The sequence below is a fragment of the Cryptotermes secundus genome, unplaced genomic scaffold (genome assembly GCF_002891405.2).
Source record: "Cryptotermes secundus unplaced genomic scaffold, Csec_1.0 scaffold1670, whole genome shotgun sequence".
In the NCBI taxonomy this organism is placed as follows: domain Eukaryota; kingdom Metazoa; phylum Arthropoda; class Insecta; order Blattodea; family Kalotermitidae; genus Cryptotermes; species Cryptotermes secundus.
The window spans coordinates 312450-323174 of NW_019729935.1; the positions used below are offsets into that span (position 1 = coordinate 312450).

The 10725-nt window shown below is 34.7% G+C and overlaps 1 protein-coding gene across 4 annotated transcripts in view; it reads left to right on the plus strand.

The window, feature by feature from the left end:
• Positions 1–10725, plus strand: part of LOC111865888 — a 28801-nt gene that overhangs the window by 12944 nt on the left and 5132 nt on the right. For 2 of the 4 annotated variants that reach the window (XM_023854315.2, XM_033752024.1), the window contains 5 exons: positions 3283–3482; positions 5279–5368; positions 8323–8434; positions 8891–8967; positions 9131–9316. In XM_023854315.2, coding sequence (XP_023710083.1) covers positions 3293–3482; positions 5279–5368; positions 8323–8434; positions 8891–8967; positions 9131–9316 — 655 coding nt within the window. In that variant the 5' untranslated portion in view covers positions 3283–3292. Of the gene's footprint in view, positions 1–33; positions 226–3282; positions 3483–5278; positions 5369–8322; positions 8435–8890; positions 8968–9130; positions 9317–10725 lie in introns of those variants that run through there. The other 2 variants (XM_023854313.2, XM_023854314.2) reach the window with 2 other exon arrangements.

Below are 10725 nucleotides of genomic sequence, written 5' to 3' on the forward strand. Positions count from 1 at the left end.
GGTTTTACTGCTGATCTGTGGTGGGTGATCTGATTTGCTGGCGACTTTTTGTCATCGTGTTATCGGCCGTCAGCTGTGTGGCCTGGCTGCCTCGCCTTGATAACTGTTGTAAGAGATTAAACCTGCGATAATTTTTTTTTTGTCTGATGACGCTCAAAGAGGATTTGTAGGAAGAGATCGACAAAGGGCAGACACAGCTCGAAGCGGAATATTCTGGCAGGTGCTGTATATATCATATCATTATATATTTGTTTTTTCCTTGGCACTACAGCCCCAGTTGGCCTAGGCCTACCTCCATGAACTTCTCCGTTCACCATATCATTATATAGGTCCATATAATTAATATAAATCGTAAATATCAGTTCCCATCGCGCATACATTTCGTCCTGCTGTGGGAAGAAACTAGTTTACATTTATAAATATTCATGAACTAGAACTGAAGATGGAACAACTATTTTCGCGATAGGTGGCGTTCACATCATTTACCTAACATTATTTAATCTAATATTAGTAGGCCTACTATTACACGTTACTGGGATTGCCGGGATAGCACAGTCGGTATAGTGACTCGCTACGGGATGGACGACGGAGGGCCGGAGTTCGAGTCCCGGTAGGATCAAGAATTTCCTTTTCCGCACGTGGTCCAGATCTGCCCTGGGGGCCACCCAGCCTCATATCCAATGGGTACCGGGGGCCCTTTCCCCAGAGGTTAAGCGGCAGGAGCGTGAAGCTCACCACTAACCACCAGCATGTACCGAGGTCAAGATGTGGATCTATACATCCATTCCCACATATGCCTTCATGGCATAGTGCTTAATTACATGTAGTTAAGCACATCTTTACTTCTACTGTTACATATTTCGTTGTAGAATACTGCTGCAGTGTGTTGATATAGAGATACAACACATGGAAGAAAATCACATTAAGTAAATTGTTGAAACTGGTGGTCACTGTGTTCCTCATGTAAATATACATGATAAATGTGTAAATATAGATGATAAATGTTGTTAGGGCACATGCAACGTATGGCTTCTGTTGATGTGATGACTACTACATACTGAATTTCAGTGTGTGTTTAACAGTACTTAGTGAGCTGAAACAAAATATGTGTCATCATAGTCCTGAGCCTCTGTTTGAACATTATTTATTTACTAATTAAATGAGTTTCAAAACAAAGGACAGTTGTGATAAAAAAACATATATTATTTTGACTGGGATGGCATATACCTTGTAGACGTTAGATTGACTTTTTGTCCCCAGCTCTGTTTTTTTTTGGGGGGGGGTTATCTGGCTGTAAATTTTAACACAGTGAAAACAGAGTAAAATTCTTGTGCAGTTTGAGCAGGGGAAAACAGAAGTAATATAAATACTTCTGTTATGTGCTTTAATATTTCTGTCAGTAAGATATTAAATGAATTCATATTTTGTGTTCATTACCGGATCATAGTCATTAGATTTTCATATTATCAAAGATAATCTTATTTTATAAGGTGCTTGTCATTCTCTGACATTCATAAAGGAACCAGGATTCGAATGGAATACTTCTAACATTTGAAGCAGGAGAGAAACCAAAGGTTCTATACAAATACTAATTTTTATTTGTCTACTGTTCTGTATATTAATGCATTCCTTCTTTCTCCGTTTCTCCTCCTTCCTCCAACTCAAGCATTGAATTACCACATGCCCATTACAGTGTTTAGAAGTTTTAAAACTGATCTGCTCATGTCCCTCTATCCATTGGGAATATATGAATATACCAATTTGGTAGTTTACTATTTTGCATTCCTTAGGCACCAGCAGGATATTTTTATAGGATAGGGATGGGAGGAGTTTTCCAAGGGGCAGCAACCAGGAAACTTTTTACAAACCTGCATTTAACCCGATTAATACTGTTTTACTGATCACCTTAGAGTTCCAGGATATAAGAAGTACAGTTTAAAAATATTTTAAATTTCATTGACATTTTGCTTATTTCCATCTTTCATTATGTGCCCATGCTTGTGCCCTATTTATGTGTTTTTTTCCCCCCATTTTATCTCCATGTTGTTTCTTGTCTTTAAATAGAACTTGTATTAATACACATCTATATGTGAAATAAGTCTTCTTCACATGTGGTTTGTACAAAATTCTGACAAGATTTCTTTGGATTGGTATAATGTAAGCTACAGATCAGTCCATGAACCACCAGTTGAGAAAAAACTGTCATATCCACACATGTTATATTTTCTTAAGGCTACTAATAACATTCTAATACTTTAAAATATAATAGACTTCATGTTATACATCTGAACAAAGATATGCTCATTTTAAGTTCATAACAATATGACCGCTGGATAATAGATTGTAAAAACCAACTAAAGAATGAGCTCTACTAGCTGGATCATGCAGCTGCAAGACATGGATTATGGTTTTATAGGGTCTACGCTTCACCTATTTTGTTGCCCTTCTTTGACACTCCAGTCTTTTGAGCTAGATTTTTTTGTGACTTCCTAAGTGTATGTTAAAGTCTTGTTCTTATGTCATCTGAGTTTTCCTCAGTAAGTGCTTGGTGCTTATTATTTTTTCTTGTCTAACACTTTCTAGCAGATCCACATTTCACATAGTTGCTATATAGAACTGCACATTGATCTAAAGTATAACTCACCATGACGGAATACACTGCTCATTAACTGTAACCATGATCAAATGGCTAATGGAGCTGATAACTGCTGCCCACTGCTTACAAATCATAAACAAATGCCCATGAATGAAACACGCTGCTCGCCATGACATATAATGCTGTCCAGCAGTCCAAAAATATAATAACTTTTCTTAATTCCAAATGTTACCGGCCATTAGGCACACTGATTCACTGGCAAAATTCTTATTACTTATATATCTACTTATATATCAAATTGTTAATATTCAGAATTAACTTGACTTGTCATATATCATGTACAATGATCTACAGTGACGAAATAAATCAATCAATCAATCAATCTTATGAAGCTCACAGCCGGCGGTGCATGGTCAACAGTGGTAAGAACCTCCTTGTACATTTATAATGAATGAAGATTTTTGTAGAAGTTTAATCTGCTACAAAGATTAATTGAGAGTTATTAAAGGTGTGTCATAAAAGAAATAAGAAAATTCAAGGTTTCAGTAAAGAAGCCTTGGGCAAAGAAGTGGCAGCTTATATATCATATAATAATGTATTCTCTCATAAAAGAAACCTCTTCAATCAGAACATTATTGGAGTACAAGTGGATGCTATGAGTCTAAAAATTGCATCCACTGTTATAGAGATCACAACATGTGGCCACTGGTACTTACCCTTGTGGTGGCCACCACAGGTGCATATGGAGCTGAGGTATGCCCTGGCCTCAAAACGATGTATCTGCCTCCTCAGTGTATTAATGACAGAGATAAATGCCCCCAGAATAGCACACTGGAACCTGCATCCAAAGTCTGCAACATGTGTGATGGGTGCACAGCCTATATCCGTGAGTATGAGTTGATATTATTTAAGACTACACTTCAGCTGAAGAATGTTTTCTTCTGGACATTATTCTTGCCATTACCAATATCTTACATACTTAACTCTTTCTCTCATTGTGATATGGCATGGCATACTGTTGAGGCTGGAAATGAGGGCAGACAGAAATACTTACCATCTATTTAATTTTAAGGAACTAATGCCAGAGCCTTAAGATGTCATTATTGTTGTGCCTAGCAATGATATATACATGTAGAGGCACATTCACAGAGCACTTTCTTCATGATATATGTGACCATTTTCCTGAGCTGTTATTCTGATCTGGAGAATCTACCTAATTCTGAACAGTCATGTCCACCGATGCATACTAGTATGTGATGAAATCATTGAAGCTAGTATTGTCTAGATTAGTGTTTCTCATAATTCATAATTTTATTTACATCCATAACTGTAAAATATACAATTGGATAAAGTAAAAGGGAATATATAGATTTAATAACAATCACACCTAACATAATCAAAGAATACTTAAATANTACAATGTTGGGCATACAGATTATGTTTATGCTTTGTGTTGTAATTATGCACATCAGAGTTCAGAGTTGTATAGATTCTATTTTTTATGATAAAACATAAAATCTCCAGTATATACAAAGAAGTAACAGTTAAAATTTCTAACTCACCAAACAGCCTTCTGCAGGATGCCCGATTATCAACGCCCAAAATGGCTCTTATGCATTTTTTTGTACTTTAAAAACTATATCTATCTCTTTACCTCCACCACCCCAAAACATAATACCATACTTAAATATGGATTCAAATTTAGTAAAATATACATTTCTTAATACCTGTAAACTAACAGAATTACGTAAGGATTTGATCAGATATAGAGCCTTCTCAACAAGTGAGTTGCCCCAGTAGTGGAACTTCAAGGTTGGGTGGGATATTAGGCCTCAGAAATATCATCTACCATTTAATGATTAATATAACATTATAATCATATTACTGTAAAAATACACTTCCTGGGAAAAGATAACTTTTGTTTTTATTATGGTGGGACTATGCTTTCCGGCATAGAAACCAGTGGAATGCAAGAAGTAAGAGGCCAAGAATCACCGGTCTAGATTAAGTTACATGTGCACATGACAAAATTTACCCACACGCTGGGATCATATCTCACCTCGCACAACTTGTTCATATATTTCTTGTTTATCCTATGTTTCCTCTTAATGGCAGAGTCCATGGAATGGCCTGATCTTCAATTGAAGGGCTCTGTTGTATGTTTAAAACAATTATTGCCTCATAATTGGACCTAATACATGAACATGATGAAAGGGGCTAATTATAGTATAATCACTGTAGTCATTGTCATTACTACCACCATCTCCTACCTTTCTACTTCATTTCATTTCCAATTAAATCGCGTCATGATCACAGTCCTTCTTCTTTACTTTATAATCATTAGCCTCTTTCCAACTTCATTATTACAGTTTCTTTATACTTCATCATTATACTTCTCCATCACTTCATCATGAATATTATCTGTGCTTATAATTTAATTTTTCTGTTCCATTATCATAGTTTTTTCTTCCAACTTCTTTTTGTTTTTCTCTTTAACTCATCTGTTCCTTCATTCCCCACTTCACCATCAGTGTTTGTCTAGGCATTTTCATCATCATTCTCCTTCATATCTTTACTTTATTACAGAACACAATTCTCATTTTTCTCCTCATGGATCCCAATACATCACTATGTTCGCCTCTTCATCAACTTATACTGACTGATGTGGTGGTGTTTTGACAGAGAAAGATGGTGAATGTGAACCAACAAGTGGGATATCCTGCAAACCAGGATATGAATGTGATGAACAGGAACTTAAATGTGTGGCAAAGTGTAAGTACAGTGCCTATTTTACCAGTGAGAAACTTAAAAAGTTATACCACAGAAGTAGAAAAAATGTTCTCATGTTTAGATCTAAAGATTCTGAATATCAAAGAGCATCATTTTTAGAGGTATTATTTAAACCCTTGCTTACAAGTGTATCATGTTGTCTACTTTCTATACTCTAGAAACAAAAGTCATCCTTGTGCCTCTGTACAAAGTTCTATATGCAAGCAAAGGTAAAGTGTCATGCATTCTTAACCTCTAAAGTAGATGCATGTGATTGGTCACTTTCGTGTTTTGACAACTTTAATCCTGAAGATATAGTCTCAGGTACCCCCTGTACAGCAGGCTAGGAGGGCCACAAAACTGACCTGAACATGAAGGTCAAGAGTAAAATTCCTGCCCATGCTGAGGTTCATCTTCTATTGTTCAGCCCTTGGGAGCTGTCCCTGCCCATGCTATGAATTATATATCATTTATCAAAATTTAAATCACTAATATTGATTGGTGATTTGTGCACTATCTGTGTCAGTGGATAATTCTTCCACAGAAAATTGAAAACCTTTCCACAGCATATCATTTATAAGATAAACAGAAGTTTGAAATGGAAAAATTCCTGTGCCTATGTCAAAATACCGTCTAGGATAGTAAAATTGAGTATGCCAATTCTCTCATCTCCTTTGATTTATATATGCAATAGGATGTTATCTACAGGCACGTTTCCTGCACATTTAAAATTTTCTCAAGTTTTTCCGATATTTAAAAAAGGTAATAAAGTTGAGATATCTGCCTATAGACCAATATCCCTTTCAACATCTTTTTTCTAAAATCTTTGAGAAAGTTATTTATAATAGGCTGCTTCAACATACTGAAGAAAATAATATAATTGCCTCAGATCAATATGGGTTAAAAAATAACAGTTCATCGGAACTGGCTATATTTAACCCAACAAATCAAATTTTATCACAAATTAATAAGAAATCATCAGTTAGGGGAATTTTCTGTGACCTAACTAAAGCTTTTGATACTGTAAATCATGACATCCTAATAACTAAATAAGAGTATTATTGCATAGTAAGTAGATTTGGTGAATTAATTAAATCTTACTTAAGTAATAGGTATCCAAAGAGTAATAATTAAGTAGCTGTATGCTTCAAATTATGTTTCAGCCTGGGAATTAGTGAAACATGGAGTGCCCCAAGGGTTGATTCTCGGACCCTTGTTTTTATTTTATATAAATGATCTATCTAAATTAGTAAAAGGCAAAGCCTTACTGATACTCTTTGCAGATGATACTACCTTTATAACACCAAATTCTGATTCAGTGAAGATGAACCAAGTTGTTAAAGTAGTTCTGGAGATCACACAAAAATGGTTTAACTCAAATAGATTGCTATTAAATTATAATAAGACTAACTTTATGCAGTTCCTTCCAAATATTAGTCATCAGACTTTGGAGATCACTGAATTCAATACTTATAAAATTAACTCTACTAACGCCATTAAAATTTTAGGTATTATAATAGAATCTTCATTAACATGGAAAGAACATATTGATTATATAAATTCAAAGTTAAATTCCTTAGGCTACATAGTTCGTTCCTTCAGATCTGTATTAGCATTGAAAATCCTGAAACAGATCGATTTCTCCTATGTTCACTCAGTGTTAAATTATGGTATCATGTTTTGGGGTAATTCACCACATAGTAGATCTATTTTTATAACCCAGAAACGAATTGTAAGAATTATCATGAAAGCGAATACAAGGGATTCCTGTAGGGAAATGTTTAGTAAACTTAGAATTTGAACTCTTTACTCCCAATATATCTTTTCAACTCTTATGTTTGTTGTAAAGCATAAGGGGTTTTTTTTTTCCATAGTAAATACTGCCTTGCATAAAATAAATACCCGCCAAAAATTGGATTTTCATGTTCCTTTAGCAAGTCTAACTAAAGTTCAGAAAGGAGTATATTATTCTGGTATTATCTTATTTAACTCTCTACCCCCCAATATCAAGCAAGTTGCAAATGATATTAATAAATTTAAACATAAATTGAGAAAGTTTCTTACAGAAAACTCATTTTATTTAGTTGAAGAGTATCTTGATAGGAATAATAAATTTGATCTTGGGGTATCCCAGTAATTATAGCTTCGTATTTTAGTTGCATGCATTAGTTTATTATATATATTTTAATTTTTATTTATTCTATGTTAAGACAATCTTATGTAAATATCAATGTAATCTGCTGATAATTTCTATACCCAATGGTTATGTACCTGAATGGATCAATGAATACTAATAAATACAATACAGTACAATACAATGTCATCATATCTGTGTGACAGAGGGACAAATACATGTTTTCTAGTATTAAATATGAATACAAGGTTTCATGGTTTAACAATGGTGGAGATTCATATTATTGTCTTCTGGGTTATGACACAATGTAGTTCCTGTCATCCATTGTGGCTTGATAAGGTTGTGCTTGCACACAGAGGTAAATTTAATTTTCTACTCCAGTTGGGAATTGATGCCAAGGTTGAAAATGATCTTGCAATTCTAACACATAATGAGGAAAGATGAAACTGAAAAAGCAACTGGTAACTGCTCTTGGTTTTAGAATTACCTATCAACTTTCTAATTCCTACCATTTACCCAATATTAAACACTCAATACTTGCAGTACAGTGTTTTTCATTATGAATAATATTTGGTTTCAGATGCTCACCCTTTTATGGAATGCTGAATTTCTCTAGTACTGCAATGTACATTATTCCAAGTGCCACATTCACTGTGTCTGTTGAGATTACTGCTCCCCCTCTAATTTTTTACTTTGTTCCCTACCAGTCACTCCATTGGTGTCACAATTTCCTTTACTGTTACTTTTATTAATTGCTTTTACAAAATGATGCAGATTCTTAAATAACCTCTAACTGCCATCTGTAAGTCGGTTTTGTTGCCAGCCTGCTCCTGCCAGTATAAAGCAGATAACAGCTACTACAAGTCCTGGACTCCAAGATGTGATGGATTTGACTATGCGCCTGTACAATGCAAAGGGGAAAAACCCACGGGCAGGTAGAAACATACCATACATTATAATCTGAAATTGCAATGGGGGGAAGCCATAGCAATGATGTAAAGCTTAATGCTTATGGCACATACATAACAACTTTTCATCTACTGGCCTGTATAAAATATAAATTATGTTACAAGGAAGAGAAGAGGAAATTAGTAATCATTGAATATATAGAACTACTTTGAGCAAATGTTCATATTACTACTGTTTCATTCATTTTGAAGGCTAAACAGATATTCTCAAATGCCATAATTATCCTATAGGCACACTTTCTTGGTATACTCATATGCATTCACTGAGAAATTGTAATGTAGCAATGTTAATTTGGATCTCTTTCTTTTGACAAAGAAGAAAATATATGAATATTAGCAACTAGTACCGCATTAGAGTTAGTGGTTATCTCCTTGAAATTTAAGCATATCGAAGTACAAAATTTGCATGTGTCATTATTGTAGGTGCTTCTGTTTTGACAAGAAAGGGAACAGAATATTTGGAGAACAACTGTGGGCTAATGCTGAAAACATGACATGTGGTAAGTGTGTGCTGATCCATCATCCTAATAGACATTATAATAAGTTAAATCAAAACTATAAGAAATTTGGACACCAGCTTTAAGACTAATAACATATCTGTGTAGGGTGCAAATAAGCTCAGAAGTGTTTTTAAAAAACATGTGAATCATATGTGTGTCACAGCCTGCAGTCGCCAAGTGCAAGAATTGCAGGATCAAGGTCGGAAGGACGTGACATTGCATTGTAATGAACAAGGTAACTATGAGGAGCTGCAGTGTGATGATGGGTTGTGCTGGTGTGCAGAGGAAAAGACGGGAAAACCAATTTCACAAATTCTACCCGAGAATATGATGATAATGCTGCCCTGCTGTGAGTATTGATAGTTCTACTTTTTATTGATGTAAAAGTATGGCAATAATCTATAAGTTATTTTTGAATAAGACAAAAGTGATCAAATGTACTGAGTACCATCCTTTTCTCAATGGCATGATATGTTCTCAAGCTGTTGCTGGAGCAGATGGCTCCAAATAAGGACAGTAGCTGTAGACATATTGAGTAAGCAGCTGTGGACAGCAAACAACCTGTGATCCTTCATGGACTGGGCTGGAGGCTAACAACCCCATCATGATAGAAAATTAGCATGTTATGAAATGTTACATGAGACCTCAGTCTGGATGGGCTCTAGTGAACATGGTGATTAACCTATGAGTCCCACAAACTGTGGGTAATTTCTTGACTAGCTAGGCAGCTATTAGATTTTGAAAAACAGTGTTCCAAAGAGATGATTATTTAGAGGATCAGTCTGGTGTATTACACTTCAGTTTCAACATATACAGATTATCTTATCATTTCAAATATCTCTGTCTCAGTAAAATGTCAGGGGTCCTTACAATTATTCTGTAGTTTATTTTACTCGTATGGTGGTTTAACAATACTTACGCAAGCTTTTCCAACATAGAACACATCTAGGCATTGTAAGATGTGATCCCAGGAGTTGACAGGATTAGTACTGTGATACTGATATTTAACTAATTACATGGAACAGTCATTTCAAGAAGCTGGTAGCTGTTATGGAATCTGAAAGTTCATTACAGTAATCATAAGGGTCCACCAATGGATCCAGTCCTGTGGCAACTGATTCCAGTCTACACCCTCTCAGGCTGTTATTTAATTTAATTTAATTTATTGATACTTCAAGTAATTCATACAGGTGATAACAAGTCACCGCAGATACAGACGTAGTCCATTATTAAAAATGAGTACAATAGTAGCAGTTATAACACACAACCTTGTCAATAAATAACACTATGTAATCAAGGACACTATTTGTATCAATCACAACAATATTTCATATACAAATAATATACTAAAACATACTAAAACAAAAATAATATACAAAGGAATAACACAGCTGTAAATAGGTAATACAAAAAACAATTACACTATGTATGATCCATCATTATGCTGACCATTCAAGGTATTCTTTTACTGAATAAAAGGATTCCTTTAAGAAAAAGTTTTTAGTAATTAATTTGAATTTTTAACATCATATAACAGTTCCCTTATACGAGTATCACATGGTAAATGATTAAAAATTTCTATACTCATATAATAGGCACCCTTTTTGGATTTGGTCAAATTTACCGATGGTATGTGTAAATTAGTACTTTGTCATGTATTTATAGTATATATTTCATTATTAATTACAATTGGTGTATATTTTTTACTACAAATTGAACCGTGCAACGGTTCTTCTCCGTGAAGTTCCTTGGAGTCCA